The sequence below is a fragment of the Corticium candelabrum genome, chromosome 11 (genome assembly GCF_963422355.1).
Source record: "Corticium candelabrum chromosome 11, ooCorCand1.1, whole genome shotgun sequence".
Lineage (NCBI taxonomy): Eukaryota > Metazoa > Porifera > Homoscleromorpha > Homosclerophorida > Plakinidae > Corticium > Corticium candelabrum.
The window spans coordinates 2,982,694-3,006,017 of record NC_085095.1 but is presented as its reverse complement, the minus strand read 5'-3'; the positions used below and the strand labels follow the sequence as shown (position 1 = coordinate 3,006,017).

At 41.8% G+C, this 23,324-nt stretch overlaps 3 protein-coding genes and 1 pseudogene across 3 annotated transcripts; all 4 read right to left on the bottom strand.

The window, feature by feature from the left end:
• Window positions 1–1,028: 1,028 nt before the first annotated feature.
• LOC134186582 (zinc finger SWIM domain-containing protein 3-like) lies at window positions 1,029–6,629 on the bottom strand (annotated as a pseudogene).
• A 3,621-nt stretch (window positions 6,630–10,250) lies between these two features.
• On the bottom strand, window positions 10,251–11,653 carry LOC134186581 (uncharacterized). Its single transcript, XM_062654569.1, has one exon. It carries the CDS (start codon window positions 11,651–11,653, stop codon window positions 10,292–10,294), a length of 1,362 nt encoding a protein of 453 aa, XP_062510553.1. The 3' UTR covers window positions 10,251–10,291.
• Window positions 11,654–14,626: 2,973 nt separating this feature from the next.
• On the bottom strand, window positions 14,627–16,949 carry LOC134186579 (uncharacterized). Its single transcript, XM_062654568.1, has 3 exons — window positions 16,872–16,949; window positions 15,046–15,871; window positions 14,627–14,988 (listed from the first exon to the last, which is right to left on the bottom strand). Exons 1-3 carry the CDS (start codon window positions 16,947–16,949, stop codon window positions 14,627–14,629), a joined length of 1,266 nt encoding a protein of 421 aa, XP_062510552.1.
• A 1,068-nt stretch (window positions 16,950–18,017) lies between these two features.
• LOC134186980 (uncharacterized) lies at window positions 18,018–18,786 on the bottom strand. The gene has a single exon (XM_062655085.1). It carries the CDS (start codon window positions 18,731–18,733, stop codon window positions 18,242–18,244), a length of 492 nt encoding a protein of 163 aa, XP_062511069.1. The 5' UTR covers window positions 18,734–18,786; the 3' UTR covers window positions 18,018–18,241.
• Between the last annotated feature and the right edge of the window lie 4,538 nt (window positions 18,787–23,324).

Here is a 23,324-nt window from a genome sequence, read left to right as displayed (position 1 = left end):
ATCATCGGTGAAAAACTTTCGAATTATGTGCAAGTCAACATTGTCATCAAGGACTGCATTAGAGATGTTTTCTTGCTGAACTTCGATGTCTGATTCATTGATCAGCGTCTTGGGATTTTGTAGTGCAGCAGCTGCTATATTGTCATCAACAAACCATGCTAACATGACTGCAAAGTATGCAAAAGCACCTCGTGAACAAGGCCTTAATTATAAGCAAGTAAATGGACATGTGAATACCTCTTTCTTTCAATGATATGTGTAATTTAATGAATGGTTGTACTTTTCCTGACTTTGCTTTCTTCTTAGCCAGTAAACCAATCACAGTCAATTCATGGCCTTTTGGACGGCCACGTTTTCGAAGAATAGGAGGCATTAAAATACCTAGAAACAGTATCAGTTGATTTCCTTTCATCCTTAGCAGTGATATTACAGTATTTCAGTGATTATGTGCATCAGGGGTATGTGCAGAATAGTCACTCAGTAACATTGTTACAGTGAGTAAGGGTATTTGTTCTGTGAGTACTGCACATTGTGTAAGGAACAGTATGATCAAATTCATTGCATTGCCAAATTCAACAGTAGCGTGAAGGCAACTAGGAATATAATATTCTCCTTGGACATCTAATTATGCAGGCAAAGTTAGCAGGTATCCCAGGTTTTGAGTCCTTTTTTCATAACTTAAGCATGCAAGTTTCACTGATACTGAAAACTCCACACTAGCAATGCTTAATTAACAAGTCAAGTCGGCATTGCACATACACCACCAAAATTAATCGTCTTTTCTAACATGTCATTTAATTCTATTTTTTGATTAAATAGTTACTCTGTAGGTAGTTCCATATACAGTCTGTTGATATGCTGATTGTTGTGCCTAAAAATTTAGTGTAAAACTAGCTGGCATGGTGCTTGCATTTAGTTGCTTGTGAAACTGTTAGGTACAGAGTCTACTATCAGATATGCTGATCACTTAAATTGAATGAGGTTGTAAGTAAGTAGAGTATTCTAATCAATGCATTTAATGCCTCTGGTTAAAACTCACTTTGGAGATTTTGTAAATTTCGTTTGTCATAGTTAGAGGTAGTTGCTTCGGATGAGAGAGTTTCTGATGGATGAGAGAGTGGTTGTGATTCACTAACTGTAACACTTCTTGGCACTGTCAATATAGAAAACTATTCATCAGCGAACACAATGTATTAAACAGCATGAATGTTATTTAGCATTCAACAATAAGAGAAGTGTTTTGAGAACTTACCCTGAACAATGATATTTTCAGTAGGCGCACATACTGCTTTATTCTTTGCAAAGTTTGTTTTGTCTGATTTTAGTGAATGATCATCTGCTGCAACACACATAATTGTATGGAACATATTAGCCTGGTTTTTTTTACAATAATGTGGTTTGTTGTCTGTGTCAAGAGAGGTAATATGTTAATGCATACATGTAGGTATGTGTGCAGTATGTGTGTTATGTGATGTGTATATGATAAGTGAGAGTGCAATATTAACCGGAACTTCTTGCACACTTAACTTACAATATTTCATATACTCCATCTAAATAAGCACTTGTGACTGGTCGCACGTCTTGTGACCATGGTATAAGTGTATACGCATGCATGCATGCATGTATGTATAAATGTATGTATGTCTCCGTGTATAAGACACTGTTGGTTTAGACGCAAAGAAACAGAATCATTTTATAAGTTTTGGGTACCATTGGTTGAGTCTGTAACACCATGATTAGATTTCATAGTGTTTTGTGAGTAGAGTGATTTGTTGTAAATTTTGTACGTTTTTGGTGGAGTCGCACAGACTCCTAGAATACAAAGAAAAAATGTATGTATTAGTGTTGTACAATATTTTACAATATCGTCTGTTGGTAATATTCTCAGGCTTCATTGTCCTACACACATCTCTAATTCAGGCCTTGCTTCTCATAGAGAGCATGCAGCCACTACATAAGAGTGTTTCCACTGAAACCAGTGAACCACTGTGATGTAGGTAGGTAGGTAGGTGTAGGTAGGTAGGTAGGTAGGTAGGTAGGTAGGTAGGTAGGTAGGTAGGTAGGTAGGTAGGTAGGTAGGTAGGTGTAGGTAGGTAGGTAGGTAGGTAGGTAGGTAGGTAGGTAGGTAGGTAGGTAGGTAGGTAGGTAGGTAGGTAGGTAGGTAGGTAGGTAGGTAGGTAGGTAGGTAGGTAGGTAGGTAGGTAGATACACAGGTATGTGTAAAATCTGTTAGACAATTACTTGTCAAGGGTTTATCAAGATTAAGCAGTAGGTGTAAGTTCTCATCATGTTTCTCTCCTTCAGTTGAATCTATTGGCACAAAAGAATTAATAAAATGTACTAGTAGTCTCTCATCAATTCGATCAGTGAGTCCATCAGCGCTGAGACCATGCTTCTACTGACTTGAACTTTTAGTGTTCTGTACGTAGAAGTTTGTGTCTAATAAATTATCGTCAGTCAGTGAGTCAGTCAGTTTGCTGTGATTGTACTGACTTGAACTGTCATGGATAATATTTTTAACTTTACTGTTTTGTATGTAACAAAAGCTTGTGTATAACATTTTTAACTTTAGTGTTTTGTATGCACAAAAGCTTGTGTGTAATGATTTGTCTTTGTCAGTCAGTCAGTCAGTCAGTCAATCAAGCTAATGGCAAGTATTATGAAGGTCGATGATTGACTTTGCATGGACATCATGCGGATTGACTGGGTCATATTGAGGAACTGTAAGTGCATCTTTCCTACATGTAGTAATACTTCAGTTAGTCAGCGTGCACACCTAGGAATATACATGGAGGTCTGCTTAAAAACAACTCAGGCAGAGGTCTGCGGAAGTACTCGGGTTCGATCCCCTAGTGATTTTGAGAAGCTGGTGCCCCTAACCCATACATGTATCTCCAACAAGAGTATGTAGGTAGGTAGGTAGGTATGTAAGAATGTAGATACACAGGTATCCGTAGATGCTGACAGACAATTACCTGTCAAAGGTTTGTCAAGATTAAGCAGTAGTTGTAAGACCTCATCATGTTTCTCTCCTTCAGTTGAATCTATTGGCACAAAAGAATTAATATGGCTGTATGATGTTAACGATATGTTTGCATATATGCATGGCCGCTAGCAGACTCTTACCACTGATCAGTTCCACTTCTTGTCCATTTTCCCAAGCAGAAACCAACTCTTTCATTACATTCAATCTGCTGGTGAAATTGACTCCTGATGCTTCTGAAGCTAAACTAGCAAGTTTGGTAGCAATCTTTGAAGCCTGATGGAATTTTTCAAACTACAACACGGACACGTGCTAAGTTATGTAACAGTTGAGAATCACTTTGACAACGCACCTGAGAGTGTACTTTTCTTGATGGTGTTTCAAAGCTAACGATGGTTGCTGTAGACGGGCTTTGATGAGCAATAGGTGAAAATGCTCTGTGGTTAGATTTGTAGTAATCTAAAGACCATCTTCTGTCACAAAGTTCTTCAGTGAACATGTTCAATCCAAGATCAGATCGAGCTGCCAGTATGTGACGACAAGGCAACCTCATTGACTGCCAAGTCATGCACTGGCATGTTGCGGGGGTGACTACTATTGAACTATCGTTGTATGCAACATGGTAATGTTGGTTGCCATCATTTGCGAGCTGTACCTTTGTCTTCATATCCATCTGTTTGGCAACAAATCTGTAGGCGTAAGGTGTAAGATACTTCATATAGTTAATCAATGCTGCATCAGTGATAGAATGGTATGCTAGTTACAGGGACTTTGAGAGTAGACAGGCTTGCTTGATAGTCTCGTTCTGATGGAAGCACTCGAAAATAAGAAAGAACTTGTCAACAAATGTTTCTAGTGATGAGTACCGGGAAATTACTGATTTTAACTTTGCATTCAGGGACTCCAATCTATTGTTGGTGTTGTTGAGGAAATTCCCTGTGCTATACTTCATCCCCATCGTCCACTGCTTCCTAATAGGGTGCCACTGATTATCAAAATACTTCAACACAATCGGAGGAGCACAATTTTGAAACTGCCTATACAGATCCAGGTACTTTTTTTCACTTGGAGCATAGGCCATTTGCTGTACCATTTCAAGGCATGTGCTTCGCTGGCCAGAGGTAATGCCCATCTTCTCCATCGTTATCTCGATTCGAAACGATCGCAATGTGTGGTATAAGCATATCAAAATAGCAGCAGAAGGGAAACTGGCAGCAAGAACATCTCTCTCTGTCATGTCTTTATCAGCCATTATCACTCTTACAGACGACCATTCAGGATTGTTTTCTTTGAAAATATTTGCTACACATGTAATTGATGCCTTGGATTCTTCTAATAACAAGAATGCAGCAGCCACTTCAGAATGGCCATTGCCATCTTCTATAAGCATGATATAGAGTGGAAATCTCAATTCCAGCAGCTTGTAGTCGCATCAATACATAGTAGTTCCGGGTATGCTGAAAACGCCTGCTTCATCTTCTCATCCTGAAAGAAGATGCCTTGCAACAAGTTATTGTCACTGACGACAACATTCACACTAGCTCCTACAAGCAAAACACCACAACGTACAAAAAATGCAACTTCAAGGAGAGCTGTTCATAACAGCCATGTGCCGTATTTGTCTGTCAGTTGCTTTACAGCTGTATTTAAATCGTTTCTTGTCTTTCCTGTTCTCATACCAGTACTGATATTGCTCAAGTCTTTTAGCAGCACTACGTTTCCTGTCATTTCTGCCAGCTTGTTCTGAATCATTTTTTTATTTGCTTTTAGTTCTATTAGCTTTTCAGCTTCTTCCTTTGCTTCTAATGGTAGCTTTTCCTGACTAGGCAGTTGTTTGAATAGTTCCTGTACAGGTTTATAATATTCAAATAATACTATTTAGTATTAATGCAGCTACCATATTGGTGAATACCGTATTGTCTCTAACATAAACACAGGTCTCCAATACAGTTACGTCTCCAATAAAAGCACGCTACGGGACCTTATACAAAGAATGAAAGGCACAGTCTCCAATAAAAGCACACATCTCGCAAAGTACCTATTACCAGTAGTCAAACGTAATGTATTGGATGGTAATAAATGATAGCTAAATTGTATTGCTAATGTAACCATGTTGAGTCAAAACAACATTGAAATTACATAAGGCACAGTCTGATCTCTAATAAAGTCACATGTATCAGGCCCTTTGAAAAATTAAGGACGTTTATGTTAGAGATAATACGGTATGTGTTGATACAGTACATGTACATGTACAAGATGAATTAATTATTCTTACTCTTGATATTTCATGATTATGGCTCTCTTTAAATCTTCGCACAACTAGTGATTGACCATCTTCAGAAGCTCTTAGGGACAATTCAAATGGGCAGTCTTTCCTAAAAGTCCTGTTGATGGAAAGCACAAAGAAAAAATACAAAACACAATGAAAATGTAATTGGAAAATTAAATGAAAACTTTGTTGAGTGCAAATACTAAAGTTATAAAAGTTGAGAAATTTGCATTAGCAAAAATTCTGGTATCAATTAATTAAGCTTATGTGCAGTTTGGTGTGTTTGCTTATCCTTTGAAGTTTATTTTTAGTACTGTATGTACAAGGAATATTTAATTATGGTTTGTTATGGAATTGATCGTAAAGCCTACATCTTAGGGAAATCCTGTTGCTCTTTTATGGCTTGCATAGTGCACTCAAGTCAGGCAACACTCACAAGTAACGTTTCTTTGCACTTCGGTACAGAAGTAAGAGCATGACAAAATTTTAGGTGTGTTTTTAAATGTAGGAATTGTGGTTGTATAAAATTACAAAAATAATATGCAATATGATATAGAAATATGTTTCAGGTTACCGGTTAAATTTTACAAAACAAATCAACCAAAGGTCTGAAATTGTACCCCAACAATTGTTGATATTAATTTTACTGTTGACTAGTTGATATTAAATGTGGTAATTTTCAAATTTGCTTAAGAATTGTAGAATATAGACTATCCAAATGCATCTACACTGCCACCCTGATACAAACTAATAGATGAGAGAGAATCTTAGAATTTTTACCCAGCCCATGCCTTGCTGTATTTTGAACATGCTTCATTGAAAGACATTTTTGTCTTTAGAAAGTGTGAAGAAAGAATGAAGACGGTAAAGCAGCAATGATGTATACTGGGTATATTTATGTATTTTCAATAGTGTAGTACAGTACTGTGCAGATGTATATAATAACAGTATTTGCCAAGCGTAGTTAATTACTGTTTCTTTTACATTTGTTCTTTTTATCTGAGACTACTGTATGTACAGTATTTTAGCCTGGGGCCACAATTTGAGCCATCACCATGGAAAAGTGTAGATCCTTGGATTCCTAAACAATTGTTAACGCACAAGCTGCACTTACGATGTAGACCGCTTTCCTTCACCACGGGCAGCGAATTTTTTGCCTCCGTGAATGCAGGTATACGTCACCTCGCAGTATGTGATTGCTTCAGAAAGGGGACGATTGATTCGCTTCCGGGCAGCCGCAACACTTCTCGAGTCTCTTCGCCATAATTTTGTGTATGTTGATGACTCATACGCCGACAATCGCTCTTGTAGGTCGGCGAATGACTTGAATCTTTTCCCAACAGAAAAGAATGCGGAATCAGTCCGACTTCCCGCCATTCGTCGCTACTCATGAGCATGACATCATCGGTCACGTGCAAATTACTCCAAGTCCTCCGCTTCCGGGACCGGTACCGGCTCTCTAGCCACTTCGATCTACGTATCGCCCGGCCGATGTAGAAGACACCATTTCCGCGCTGTTGACGTGCTGCCGTGATTCTGAGGTTCATCAGTGGTCTGCAAACTTTTGTGATATTATGAATGTGTCTTCTACGGTTTCTCCGTTAGTTTTCCTTCCTGAGGCGATGAAAACAATGACGCCTACTAGTAGGTAGTAGAACGCGACATCACTTACTAGAGGAAGTGTGTGTTGCTTTGCCAGTTGTAAATGTAGCCGCAGGCGGTGTCACGTGACTATGGTGTTGATCGGGGCGTGGTCATAAAAATTGTGGACTGTAAATACGTGAGAGGACTAAAGCTGTATATAGTCTAAACGCCATGCACCCTTTCTCCATTCTGGATCTGCCACTGATTCTACCTAGCCACGTTCGCCTCGATCCTCCGTGCAGCGCTCGCGCGTTACATGACCAGTGGGCGTGTTTCGTAGCATCGTGAAGTTTAGCCCCCCATTTCTAGAGGTCATGCTACGCCCTGTCTAGTAACACACTCGGCCATCGCATCCATTCGGTCTATTCTTGCTTTCGTAGGTAAAGGCTAGATTTCTTCAATCCTCCACGGTCACATGTGCTTTGTCGGCCCACTTTACTCTCTCTCTATCTTTTCTTGGTGTTGTTAATGAACGTTTTCTTTCGAGCTTCTCGTCCTCTACATCCTAGTTACTTCAGTCTTCTTGTGTTTCCTACTAGACGATTGGCTACATTTCTGAGAAAAGACCTTGCAAGATCTTCTGCTTTTCTTGACAATCTTTTGAGGTGCCGCAGGTCCTGGGCGAGGCGTTGCCTTCCGAGGTCTTCCAGTCTTTTCCTTGTTGGCACCCAATCCAGTTGCTTTGTACTACTTTAGTATGTTTGCCACTGCAGGGCCGGATCCAGGAATTTTTGAAAGAGGGGGTTCACCGTTAGCAGTTATTTATAGCATTACTAATTTTCTCTTTACTAGTGAAATTATATGAAATTATTGAACCACGCCTATTGGAAAAGAGGGGGTTGCAACCCCTGAACCTCCTCTGGATCCGGCCCTGCACTGTGGACAGTGGCTGCTTAATTAATTAAGCTTTTGGCTGCAGATGACATTGTCAACCGGGCCTGCCTACACCATGCAACGATCTCAGACTCTGCATGGTTGCTTTTCAGTGATGTGTTCCCTTTATCGTAACATAGGTAGCTGGCTGAGAAAGAGTCCTAAAGTAGTTTTCTTGAACTTCAAGGAATCCATGCATGCGTAATTTGAGCAGACCGTCTTAGTTATCGACTGTGTTTGCTAGGACTTGTAGGTAAGGTAGACAATACAAACGAACTTGTAAACCTTGGTGTTTGTGTACCTTACCAATTAAGACTTCTAGCAACTTACTGTATCACAGCATACATACTGGCAGTACTGTACCATTTTGTACTGTCAGAGAGCTTCAACTTTATTAGACATTCAAGACTAGCTCTCGTACAAATTAAAGTCGCACAGAAATGGCCAAATTTGCTGGAAAGGACATGAATGCATAGAGAGTCTGTAGTAGGAAAAGAAATCAGCTGCCTCGGTATTCTTCAAGCAGTCTCTCAAAACTAGATATAGAGTATGCATGCATGGGCACGGGAATGTAGATGCAACGCGTAGGGGCATTATTTTCCAATCTTCGTCTCTGCTAGCAAACAGACTCGAGTACACTAATCACTGAAACGCCATCATATGTCTGGTAGATGCACTTTACAGGTCAATTCCTAAGCCTTGACAGTTTATCTGTAATGTATCGGGTCAGACTTTCAGGCGCCAAACTGGTCGCATGGATTAAATTAACTAAAGAAATCTTTTGTAAACTGATTCTTCTTCACATACTTACCTTAGGACTATATTGCTACTGAAACCCCTCTTACTTGTTGATGTCTTTCGTTTCGTCAATCACTGAGGGTGTAACCTTTACTATTCTTGCATCCCAAACATACACGATGCCAAGAATCTTTTTCTGTATCTTCCGTGATTGATATGTGGTTTTCTGTATCTTCCGTTATTGGTACAGGGCCGGATCCAGAGGGGGTTCAGGGGTTGAAACCCCCTCTTTTCCAAAAGGCGTGGTTCAATAATTTCATACAATTTCATTAGAAAAGAGAAAATTAGTAATGCTATAAATAACTGCTAATGGTGAACCCCCTCTTTCAAAAATTCCTGGATCCAGCGCTGTTGGTACTTGGCATTCCTAGTTATTCCAGTCGTTTTTATTCTGGAATCATGTTGGCTACTGGTTCAAATACACTTTAGATGTCCAAGCTTGTTGCTACCTTCTAGTCATTGTGGCCTTGCAACACTACCTCTTGCGAAGGTAGTCTTGCACAAGTACCCACTCTCGGCCATGGAGCAGCTGCTTTCATGCAACAATGTAGCACTGCATGCGATGACTCGCACAACTGTGGTGAGCAATGACCCTGAATTACCATGCAGTAGCGTGCTTTCAGTCACAAAAAGCTTTAATTAAGCCATGCAAACTAGGTTTAAGTAGATAAAGCTCTAGAGTGGAATTCAGCAGAGTTGTCAGACCGGAAGTGTATACATGTACACATAGTACATTGTATCACTCGGCCATTTAATTTTGAAACCATATCTAACAGTGTACATAGTACCGACAACCGTATTCAACATGCATGTACCAACGTAGTCTCGCGTGGCCAGAATGTTGAGGGCGGGGTAGATCTAGACTAATACAGTACTGTACCAACGCTACCGCGCAGGTGATCTACGGACGCTACCGTGTTGCTTGGTGATAGCAAGTATAGACGCATTTGCGACGGTACATGAAAAACTTTAGCTATTAATGCGATTACTTAACTATAGGTATTCGTATTCCATTGGCGTAGGAAGATGTTCACGAGCGGGGGGATGCTGTACCGTGCATGTCATCATGAGTAAGCAAAACTACCTCGCTTGCCAGACCGTAAACAGATTTGTAAAGTCACCGGCACAGAACATTGAAATTCCTACACTGACCGAAGGGGCTTAATCGCCCCATTTCCCGCGCTTCCTCCGACGGTGGGTTGTACGTTCACCAACTCGTACCCATGCTGAGTTACAGCTGTTATAGTCCTAATTGATGGCTAAACGAAGCTTGAAGGAATGAAGAGCTGTACCTGCACATCGAAAGTTGTAGAACGTCTAGTGTGTACTACATATATATATATATATATATATATATATATATATATATATATATATATATATAGAGAGAGAGAGAGAGAGAGAGAGAGAGAGAGAGAGAGAGAGAGAGAGAGGGAGAGGGAGAGAGGGAGAGGGGGAAAGGTGGACAGGGAGAGAGGGTGAAAGGGGAAAGGGAGAAAGGAGAGAGGGGGAGAGAGGGGAGACAGGGGAGACGGCATAAAGATTCTACTTAATATGTTTGCTTTATACGTACTGCCAGTAAGTCTTATTCAATTAATTTATTCTATCTGCATGTGCTAGAGAGAACGTGTTTAGAAATAGCTGTTGCTTTACTATTTGTAGCTACATGTGTAAACATGCACGTTCCATAGCTAGTGCTACTGTTACTAATTAGCTCAATCTAGCTAGTGAAGAAAGCTGTTTGATGTGACTGTTTCTTCACGTGACTGTTTGTTTTCTCTTCGGCTTATGTAAACATATGCGACTACAGCAGGAATTATGAGTGCAGTACCAGCAAGACGGTAATAAATGTTAACATCAACTGACGGTCTCCAAAGAAAATCTGCGCTTTCTTTGTCCAGTGTAAACAGCGTATTGACTAACGTGCTCAAAGGTGTGCTAGCAGCTTTGATTATCACCAAATACAAGGCGCCTTCTGCGTACTTGATAAGCATGATACTTACAAGATTTCCAAAGCAGTAGAAAAAGATAAAAATCCAGCAACGAGTAATTGGTATATGACAGTAGGGGTCAGCTCCTCTATCAAGAAAACGCCCTTCCGTCAATGTTGAACAGTTGTACAATGGGCCTTGTCCGAAATGGCAGTGATAACCCGATACCATATGGTTAGAGAAGTCTGCCCAGCTGTTATCGATACCAAAGTGTGGAATAAACGTTGTCCAAAAGAGTGCAACAAGGAACACAAAATTATACAGATGCAACCATGCCAGAAAGACAACGCTATAAACTTCTTCATTGAGATTTTCAATAGTTTGTGCAGGATTTTTGTTGTTCCTCTTAACTTGTCTTTCTCCAAGAACGTTCATAAGTGCTAAAGGAATAAACCCAGCACAAAACACTATTGGCCAGTAAAGGTTTGTTGCGGTGCGGCTTTTTGAAGATCCGCTGCTGTTTCCCAAGCCAAAGAGAGATGGCTCCATGCAAATTATGAGACCAACGAGTACAGCAACTGCACAGACAAGTCTACTTCCACTGACACTTTTTCTAAGTACGAGATGCCTGAGCACAACCGTAAAGGGTATCACAGAAGAGCTGAGAATAGATTGCAGGAACGCGGGTGTTCGGTATGTAGGGCTAGAATAGACAATCAGTAAGCCGTTGACAGCGTTCAGTAGACCCATGAGAGCAACCTGCTTTTGCGAACATCCTAGGCGCAAAGGGAAGCTGGGGTTAAAAAGTTTCCCCACCAAAACACATAAAAAATAAACGATAGTAAACCAGAAAGACGTAAAGAACAGAACAAAGTTGGAACCGGTGATTACTTGAGCTGTACCGCATGCTCTATGCTTGGAAAGAGAAGTCGTGTAAACAACAAGAGAAGTTGTCAATCCAACTCGAGTGAGAACTTCGAGAATGCTGAGAACAGTGTTGGCTAGTGGCAGTGGAATGTGTATCGCCAGTGACCGCGTCAGCGTCAATGTGACATATTTCGACGAATCTCGTTTCGATACAAACGCAAAGCTGTCTCGTTCGCCGTTGTTTTGACGTTCACCAAACAGGTCCTGGTTCTGGTTGTGCCCGTTCATCTCTTTAAGGTTAATTGATGTTAGCTAACGAGCAACCTTGCAGCAGGAAGAAATCCAGCAAGCTCGATCAGCCTTAGGATCGTCACGTGATAAGTCTCACGTGATCACTTGTATCCACACTTATTAGTCCAGGTGTGGATCCAGAGACCCTAGATGGGGTGCACTATTAATAATATAATAATAATAATATTATTATTATTATTATTTATTTCTATCGCATCGCACACAGTAATGCAGTTCCCACTGGGGCATACTAACACACGTACAACACACAGCTAAATACAGTAACAACACAAGACAAACTACCTCCCTTCAACCCTTACTACATTAATATTAATAAATAAAAATTAGTATTAACACAAATTATCCTACAGAACTTCGTTAGTTATGAAACGGCACTACACACTAAGCTGCCACTAAGCCATCTGAGTCTAGAATGTGGACTAAACTTTAGCCTTGTGGAGTATTTTCTAGCAAAATCATAGATAAATTGATCGAGGACTATTTCCATTCCGTATTGTAGGCGAGACCGTTGCGTCTTTTCTGTCCCATTGTAAAACGCAGGTAACTTTTAATTAATTAAGTCGTAGTAGTCAACCGATACTCCCCCACATCTACAAGTGGTTACTGTTTGTGTGCACAGAAGTCATTCTCAAAGTGTATTTACGATTGAAAAATACTGTACATCTGTACCGACCGATAGAGCTTGCTGCGAAGTTGAGCGCAAGTTTTCTATTTCAAAACCGGTCATTGAACGTTCCAGCATACCAGCTCCGAGTCCAAAGTCGCAAGACTATCTAGATATATAGTGAACCATTTACCAATACATGCTCTATTCGAATGAATTGGAAGACACTGGTAGAAGGCATAGTATGGAAATGGAGGAAGGCCATGTAATACTGCACATTACACTACAGAGACGTAGCGTGATCTCTAGAAATGTGAGAGGCTAGGCTTCACACTGCTACGGGACACGCCCACTTCTATGGCTACGCCCACTTTTATTGGCTTCTATTGACTGATATGGTAGATTCAGTGGCAGATCCAAACTGGAAAAAGGTGGTGTTCAGCTCTGGTCCTCACATGTATTTACAGTTCACAAATTTTTATGAACACTCCTACAAATGATGGGGCTATAGCCCGGTCTAACCCATGCCACGCTACGTCCCTGTAATACAGGTCAAAAAGTCTCTGAGTCTAGAGCTGCTTACATCTACCTACATCTGCAAACAATTAATAATGACCGGCCCTTAAATTTAAATCGTGTTTGCCATAGACAAAAATGATAGATAGACGTGCATATAGACGATAGTGCATGATGTAAGCATGTAGCATTACATTCTTGTCAAATTATATATTTGATAGTCAACAATGCTGTCAATAATATTTTGCATGTGAGTTCTATTATGTTACACTGTTTCTGTTGTTGATCTGATTTTCAAACGTTTTGCACAACTCTAGATGCCATTCGGATAGACCGCTTGTAATTTTTTAGTTGTTTGTTACATGCAACACATAAAACATTCTAAATTTGATAATGGCTTTGCCTGATTTGTGCTTTTCGTATGCACATAAACTTGATAAAGACAGTAAAGAGCTGTAAATTATAACGTCACTTTTCTGGATTAAGACCTCCAACTTAGCTGCATTGGGTATAACCAAGGCACCTTGTGACAAAGCTGAGGCGAGATACGAATTTCTTAGCAATTAGCTACAAGCAGTCTGTTCTATGGCATTAACACTTTAGTTTAGGTATAACTCTTCTATGGCATTAACACTTTAGTTTAGGTATAATGCTTTTTGACAATAGGTCTGTTCGAGAAAGTTAAGAATTCTCACCAATTGGAAACAGTGCTCACTATAATTTAATTGCTTACACACGTGTGCGCGCACGCGCGCACGCACGCACACCATCCATCTATTTGTTGCTTGTGCTCCATGATTACCATGAAGGTACAGGAGGTGCAGGCCAAAAAACATCAGGTCTACACTGTTCGAGGTCTGTTTCGACAAAAACGCTGGTGATTACAAAGACCTTGTTGTTTGAAAGTCTGATGACAAAACTGACATGAAATCCTTGAGGCGGAAGAATGACAACGTTGGTTACTAATCAAGCCTGCCTTGTTAAATGTCTGAGACGAATAGCCAGGGTGGTTATAGTGCAGAAGATTTCAGTTTTTACGAGTCGTTGTTCATGCCGTCGTTTTGTGTCATCTCTGAGGCTCTTCTCTTTTTGTTTTCTGATTTCATTTTGAAATGCTCTGCACTACGTTTGATGATGGAGCGCCAAGAGTTGCACTCTTCAGCTTTTTCCCCCCAGGATTCTAACAAGTTACACTTTTTGAGTTCACCAGATACAATATCATTCCAGCGACGTTTCTGTCCACTAACATTGCGCTTGCAACCAACACGAGTAGACACAAGAAGTTGCTTGGATAGGCGATCATTGGACATCCTTGAGAGATGTCCAAGAAAACGAAGACGACTTTGTAAGAGAATCGATGAGATCCTTAGCTGTTTAGCCTCTTGCGTATCGTAGTGTGACGCTTCAGCTCCCTGACCGAGATCCCCCATATAATTTGAAGGCAACGAATCAAAAAGGACTCAAGACGACGAACATGAGGCTTAAAGACCGTGCACCCGAGACCATACAGTAAGGTTGGAAGAATCACACTGTTCAAATGGCGAACCATGGTGATGGTCTTCATCTTACGTTGATACCACAAGATCCGAGAGAGTGACTGGAAGGCATGTGAGGCTTTACAGATTCTGGAATTAATCTATGTGTTCAATCTACAATCATTTTTAACAATGCTGTCCAAGTACTGGAAATTAGAAACCACTTCAATAGGCTCGTCTCTTGGCACAAGGTGGGTTGGTACAAGAGTTTCAATGTGTGAGTACTCGGATGGCAGAACTGCTACGGTTTTCGTCATTTTACAACTAATAGCAAAACTCAGTTTCTTACAGCAGTTAGATAGAGTTGAGCATTGTGGTGAGGTCAAGCCAATTCTCAGAGAGAAGAGCCATATTGTCGACATCCTCCAGATCAGTCACCAATGATTCAAACCTCAGAGTCTTCCGGTTCTCGACAAGATCAGCATCATAAAGGTAGGCTACTTTGATGCCCATTCGTCGTGATCTGTGCTTATCCAGAGCCATGTGAATGGCAACGTTAAAGTATAAATTGAATAAGACAGGTGCCAACACACAGCCTTGCCGGACACTGTTGGTGACAGGGAACTTGTCCAATACCTTCCCATAAGCTTTACTGCAGCGCTGGAATCCTCGCGATCGTGTAAGGCACGAATAATGGCAAGCAACTTGGAAGGCAACTGATATGAATAATGAATAATGTGCCAAAGAGCATCGCGGTTGACAAAATCATATGCCTTTTATAATAAAACAAGCATAGACGGGATGGTGATATTGTCGTGCTTTCTCCATCAATTGCCGAAGAAAAACAAGTTGGTCGGCACAGCTTCTATCGCAAAGGAAACCACACTGGCTTTCACGGAGAAGTTGTTCTGCTCTGGGCTTGAGGCGATTTAGGATAGCTTTGGCAAGCACCTTACCAGGTATGCTTAAAATTGAATTACCACTGTAGTTGTCGCAGATGGTATGGCTTCCTTTCTCGTGCAGAGGCACGAGAAGTTGACTTTGCCAGTCCGACGGAACTAATTCAGTCGCCCAAATGACACCAAAGATAGATTTTAGCCACTGAATAGTCACATCCTCACCCAAGCTGAGCATCTCTAAGAATATTTCATCTATATCAGGTGCTTTTTCCGATCTTAACTGGGAGATGGCTGATTTGATCTCCTCTTCAGAAAGGGGAATAGATAACTCGTCGTTTGACGGACATGAGTTGGACAACGAAGACACAATGGGAATATCATCGATGGAGACAGCAATGACGTCAACTGGCCAATTTACCACTCCCTTGAAATGTTTGACCCAACGATTCAACTTATGTTTATCGTTCTGTAAACTCGTACCATCTTCAGCAACTAGATTGGTTGAAACTGGTTTAGAATACGTCTTCTGTAAAGGGCGCATATTCTTTATCAAAGAGCCTCCACGTCCTTGCTGTTCACTTGCAAATGCTTGGCGTTCGGCATCTTCTGCCCGTTCTATATACCTTCTACCCGTTCTACCCTCTGTTACTTTTTCATTGTCATATGGTAGTCCTTGTGGTTCTTCAAAGTTTGTACTAGACTATACATATTGTGTACGATTCGAGTATCTCTAGCTGCTGTAGTGATTTGTAAGTCATGTCCTAGCATTGTTACAACAAGGAACATATATTCAACATCATATCAGCGTTATGTATAATTTGTTCAATTGATTAGCAGTGTTATCTCTAGGCATGCATCTGACCTGGAACGAAACAGTCGTCCACAATAGGCCTTGCCCAATAATGCCAGCATTAAAACGTGAATTTTAAGAAGTGAAAGAATTCTGAGAATTTTATGTAACTTTTTATGGGCGGGTCTACAATTGCATATACGCATGCGCAAAATGGACGACACGGAAGACGTACTGGCCGCCGTGGTCGGCGCAGCTGCAGTCAGTGCAGTCACTATTACACACCAGAGGGATATTCCAGCATGGGCAGAAGCTTGCAAAAATGTGTTGCTTATTCAACCATCATCTTCTGCTGCAGAGAGGGCCTTTTCATTCTAAGCAACACTTTTGGTGAGCGGCAAGAATCTTCCTTGCAAGACTACATAGAGGGTTCCATAAAGCTTCAGTACAATGGTCGTGGACTCGTGGTCAATGACACCGGTCATGTTGTCTGTTGTATGATGTTTAATAACTTTTGCTGATATGGGTACTACTGGCCCAACACTACTGGTAAACTAGTGGTAATTTGAATTATTTCATTCACTTCTTTCTACGTATACGGTTAATATTAATGATAATTTTTACAAGAATTTTAGGTAAATTCTGGAGAATTCGAGAATGGAATTTTAGGTGAATTTTCTGGCACTATTGAGCCAGGCCTAGTCCACAACTGTTTCTGCTAGAAACTCAACTATTGCCGAACAAGCATGGTGAAAGTAACTTAGGATAGATGTCGTAAATTATAACGTCTGCAGCAAAGTAGCACAACATTTCCATATGAAAATTCTTTATCTTTTAGCCGTTCCAATGTTTCATCAGTCGTATCGTACAACATTCTACCTTCTGGTTTTGTGCACGCGTTTACCCTGACCTTGTCTTCTTCCACTGCTTTCGGATCGCAAAGAACAAATCTGCCGCCTTGATGCGATGAGTCTCTTTCCACTATCATGTAATATTCCCCGGTGGGGTACTGCCGGGATGACGTCATACCATACTCTTTGAGAGCTGAAGTTTACCCCAAGAGAATGACTTTGTCTGCGAATCGACGTGTTCCCATAAATTGTTTCGAGCGCGTACTCTATATGAGTCTGAATGTTTGCTGGGGTTTTTGGACGTGCTCACTGAGGGTCGGCGACACAAAGAATGTCGTCGTCGTACAGTGGCCTAATGGCTGTCTTTCTTGGGTAAGAGCCAGAGAGAAACGTTGTAGAGACCCATTCCTTCTCCTCTAGTCGATTTCTCATGTAATGATGACCAGCGTGCCATCTCGACCTCACTTCGTCGAGTCTCGTTCTCTGAAGCATGTTGAAGAATCGTAAGTCCATAGTCGCCGTCGCTATAGACTCTGATGTGAGTAGACCCCACTGTACACACACACACACACACACACACACACACACACACACACACACACACACACACACACACACACACACACACACACACACACACACACACACATACACACAACCGTCTGAACGTATACGTTCTACCGACGTGGATATGGCGATTACGTAAAGCGTGTGTTACCGCCTTTCAGCAGCAGGCTACCCCATCTCAATGGTGATTGGTGGATATATTTATCTTCTGGAATTTCCGTATCGGAGAGGGCGGTGACTGTCACGGCTGCAGGGGTGCCCATCTGGCAACCCGTTTTTTAGTTTCAAAGCTGCATCAATCTTGGCACGTCCATTACCGATTCCAGTGCATATGCAGTATATAGAGATATAGTTAATTAATTAGAACATAAATATTTGTTGTCTCGGTGTGTCTCTTAGCTAGACATCGCAATCCTAGACAACGGTCACACCGATAACATATGAAACACTCTATATCTGCAAATGAGCGTAGTTACGAAACTATCTCAACCTTGTCAGAAGAAATACAGCACCTAACTATGGTTGTATTCCCAAGTAACATTATCAGTCATCACTGTATCTATTGGCAACGCTTCGTAGTGGATATGACTTGTTTAGCTTTATATTAAGGAAAAAAGGCAATCGGACAAAATTATCGTCATTCACAATCATCGTGAGGCGATTTCAGGCTCTAATTCTAAGAGATGATGAATAGCTTGTTATTGATCAAGCAACAGTCCTTCGCTGAACATCTAGCTACAACATCAGCAAGGAATACAAACGACTGCTTGTCTGACTACTAGCGACAGAGCACAGCACGAAAACAAACACATGCACACTAGTGTCTCATCACAAACTGTCACGCCCACTTGCAAGAACGCCCTCAGCCACTTTTGTAGACGCTTATTGGTGCACCGTTGTAGCAGATTACCGAAAAGTCCGTCTCCATAGACGTCCAGTCGATCTTCTCGACGCTTCGAACTTTTGAACTATACGCAAACAGATCAATAGTCACTCTGTCTCTGTAAGTTCCGAGACGGTAGTAGTAGATCGTGTCAGCGTAGTCAGATCCTTCAAACTGCCATTTGCAGAAAGCCGGCTCTTTTTCGTACCTTGACGCGAAGTAGAGAACAAGCCTGTTGCCATCGTATGTCGTTGCTGGCAAATCAAAGTTGGCGTTGCCCCTGTATCCTAGATTGGGAACCACTTTCGTTTGGTAGCCGTCCCAGTTGGCTCGAACGAAACTGATGCTGATGGATTTCTCTTTGTCCTCATTCTGATCTTCTATTAGGCCTTTCGAGGGCAGCGACGTGGACCAGGAGTGGACGCACAGAAAACAGAGCAGGAAGAGTCCTGTGATAGACTGTAGAGTCATGATGAATTGACGCGTAGAAGACCTTGAGCTCACGATGTGGGCGAATCTCGATGAGAAATGTGGATATAGGTTGAGGTTGTAGTGTGATAAAGGTTTGAATGTCGGTAATGGAAGGTGTCTAGGGATGACGAGAGGTGAGAAAGGAATAGGAGGTGACTATACGCCAGCTTGCATGCAAACTGTCGTGGCAATGTAGACATATATAGAGGAGACAAAATTTGAGAATCTGTTTTGTCACACTCTGTCACCTTTGAACCGTCTTGTGTTGAGAACGTGTAAAAGTTAATTCATTTTTTAAAACAGTGGGCAAGCAGTATAATTATCTACCTAGCAAGAGAGTTGCTTTCTTTTTACTAATTGCCGAAAGGGAATATCTTCACAATAGATGTAGCTGCAGCTCAATTTATGTACGAAGAAGAAAGAGTACACGGGTAAATATCTATATAGGTAAGTGAAACTGAAGAGGAGCTTCGCACACATTCATCTATATCCATGCTGCTATTACCTACTATATATTATGACGTCATCACCCTCTCATGCAGTAGGCGAGTGAGATCTTAGCCTCAACTGCATGGGCGCCCACCAACTCAGCATGTAAGTTCCAGGGAGATACATGTTTTGTTAATTAAATCCATATGGCGCCAGTATTGTAACTGCAATATGGATTATTGCAATTGATTGCGAGCGCTATGGGGCTCTGACAAGCACGCCCAGTATATATCAATGACAACCAAGAAAGCACTGATTTGCATTGCTAACGGTCCCATGCCACAGATCACAGAAACTCAACATCGACGGAAACAATTAAGTCTACACTCACAACACCAGAGAAGAACCAACGGACTCATTTTAAATTAATTGATGTCGCCAAACGAAATTGAGCAAATTCTATCACGGTCAGAGAACCAGAGCTCTAACCACCAGGCTATTGTTGTTGTTGTTGTTGTTGTTGTTATTTTATTATTAATTTTTGTCGCATTCGTATAGCCTCGTGAAAACTAACAACATGAGAGACAAACTGACGCAGACAAATAATTTCCAGATATGGTCAACTAAAATAACATAGATGGACTGTCAGAGAGTCAAAAAGGATGAGTACACAATGTCATTTTTTGGTCTCTAAACTAATGTGCATGCTCAGCTAGACTACATGGAACATCTGCTTACAATTTCAGTTTTCTGGCTTTAGTAAACACATCACTAACGTCATTTACTCTACTGTAATCAAAATTGGCTAGTTGTGGACCATCGATATTCGGATTGCTATTCTCATGGTCTGCCATGCATCAGACATGCTTCAAGTTTCGTCAGACGATTCCGAAGTCTTAGTTGTCTTTAGATGACTTACGTTTTACCTAATTAAAACTCCAATGGAAATACAACCTGACCTCAAAGTGTAAGCTTTATCGCTAAACTTCGTGCTGCGCTACTTTCAGGCCAGCCGTCGCTTTGGGGAAGGAGAAAACGCGTGTTATGTACGGAGCATGCGCCAGGCTGACATGCCAACTACACCAAATGAATTGCCTGCGTAGCTCAGTTATCTTGCCAGTAAACTACACGAAAACTAAACGGGAATGGTAACTTAAAAGTGATCTTGTGTTTTCAGGCCTTAGAAGAGCTCTCTGCAACGAAAGGAGGATAGTAGAAGCCGTTTTCTCCTGGCAGACTTAACTCTCTCCTCTCATAGAAGATGAGGCTAGCGCAATACAACTCAACGGTAATTAGCGTCAACCTTGGCTCTATTGATCTATGAGGGAAAACATTCAAATTCTTTAGATATGAGATTGTCTAGGAGAGATCTGAGTAAGCGAACACGCCCCTTTCAAACAGCGGCCGGGCGAAGTGTTACAGGTGCATTATGGCTTGATTGAGCCATAGACTGTTACATCTGCACAATGATGTACAATGAAGCTATAGTACTGTAGTACGTAAGTCTTTTACACCCTACACGGTGTGTAGACTCGTAACCATGGCAGTGTAATGCCCAGGCACTCACGTCACTTTAGCAGTCACTCTTTATTCTCAACAAACAGCTAGAAGCACACACTCTACGACATCTAAGACAGAACAGCGCTCCACGAACCACGTGGTCGACTTCTCTACGTACTACTACGTGACGTCAGCAATTATCACAACAGTGTTCTAGGATCTAACACGTTATTACATTTCCCCCTTTCAACTGCTTGCTCCTCCTCGAGCAACTCGATGACCGTGTCGCTGAGTTACAGCATCGATATCCGGCACTTCTGAAGGGCAGAGACAAACTTCCTCTAAATTGAATGTTTTCAAAGCTGCATGCTGACGGTTTCGTGAACGGGCGAACTCGGACCGCTTTACTCCCTGATCCCACGACACGATAAAGACCCTCGAATAAACAACTTAATTAACTTTTCTTTTCTACGAGTCTCCTTTTTCACAAAAGCAGATCACCAATATTCACCTTGACTGGAGTAGTCGTCTTGTCCTCCTGACCCTTGTAGCGTTCCTGAGCTTCTCTTTGTTCCGAGCCATTTCACACGCAAAGAAAATCCCAAAAGCACATCCACTTTATAATCATCTGCGTCAAACTGTGCGGCTGATTTTGAGCCTTACAATGACGTTTCCGTTAGTATTCGGACGTCCCGGCCGTACAATAGAGAAACTTCGACTCCCTCGAAGAACAGTGCACTTTCACCGGGTACACAAATAGCAAAAAGGGCAGAATTTATCTCGCTATTCACCCTAAAATTCCGTGTGTTAGCCAGAATTCCTACCACGGTTTCATTCATCCGCTCTAATATTCCCGTTTGTGGATGATACGCAGTGGTGTTGATCTTTTCCGTAGCTAGCAATTGGCAGATTTCTGTAATTAGACCAGATAAAAAGTCAGTTATGCGGTCGGACAACCAACATCTCCGGTACCTGTGACGACAGACGACATGCTCAATCAATAATTTGGCTATAGTTGTAGCCTTATGATCTGGAGTGGCAAATGAATTAGCGCATTTCATCAAGTAGTTGACAAAACCACGATGTAACGATTTCCCTTCCAGATACGCGGCAACAAAAATACGTCCACTGTAACTCTCTCAAATAGGCCACCAACCTAAATTGGCTTCAACTCTAGATGTAACTCTCTATTAGGCTGATCTCCTTTGAGGCACGGAAGACATGTGCGGTAAATGCGCTAAATGTCTATATGCACACTGTTCCACCAATACCGCTTGAAAAGTATCCCGTACATAGCCTTTGTCGCAAAATGCCCAGAAAATCGGTCTCTCTGCACTTTAAAAGGAGAGACTAGACTTCAATTCTTTTGAGACACCCACGTGAACACGATATAGAGCTGTGGCCTTTATGTAGCACAAAATGTTGTGAATGATCTCAAACCGCTCTTGTGTAAACGCCAAGTTCAGAGCTATCCTCCCGTCGTCCGGCACCACCCCTTCTACTACTAACTTTTGGATCTACGCACGATTTGTGTCCGCTTTCTCTTTTTCCATTACCTCTCACGGCTTCCGCTGAATTCTTCCCGTTACTCCTGCTTTTCGACAACCGCACTGGTGCGGCCAATCCCTCCGTTGCTTCATCTGCTGTCACGACCGGAACGTTTGCTTTAGCAAGCGGTAGGCAGGACAACACGTAGGCATTGTGGTTGACTCGGCCAGCACGTTACTTGATCTCTAGTGATATCTTCTGTATCCCTAACGGGCAATCTTTTCGAAAGGATTAGGCGTGCCCAGCTATGAACGCAATCCGGCGTGATCGGTGTAAACAACAGTCTTGTGGCCTAACAGATATGCTCTAAACTCCTTCGGTGCTCATACGACTGCAAGCGCTTCTAATTTGGAGATCCCATAACGAGTCTCCGCTGGCGTAAGGCTTGTACTTGCTTAGCCGATCGGGTGTATAAGTCCTTCATTTCCCTCTTGATTCAAGCAGCTCCAATTCCAAACCCACTAGAATCTGTCGCAACCACGAAATGACCAGGGAAGTTAAGGTACGCAAAAATCGGTGTGGATGTCAATGGTTTTTTTCAACTCGTCGTAAGCTATCTGACACGCGGGGACCAAAACACCAGCTCCTTGTTCTTTATCAGCCTCCTCAAAGGTGCTGTCAGGCTTGCAAACCCCGCCATAACCCTCCGATAGTACGAAGCTAACCCGTGAAAAGGACTGTAGTTCTTTTACATTCTTTGCTTCGGCAAACTGACGCACGGCCGTATTTCGAGATGATATGACCCAGGCACAGTGTCTCTGATTTTGCTATGCGACCTTGTTCGGCTTCAATTTTAGATTCGCCTTCCTGGACTGCTCGAAGACCTGCGTCAAGTGGCGAAGGTGCTCTTCGAGATTCTTCGAGAATACAAGGACATCGTTTACATAGACCACAGCAAACTCCTCCAGTCTTCACAGTAGTGCTTGCATCATCTTTTGGTATTTTGCAGGCGCATTACACAATCCAAACGGCATTACCTTGAATTCGTATAACCCTCAATGTGTATAAAAGCTGTTTTCTCTTTCGACGTCTCCGCCACGGGTACCTAGACGCGGCGTCCAAGCAGCTAACGTGGCTTGTCCCCGCTAGCTAATCAATAGGGTCGTCTATCTTT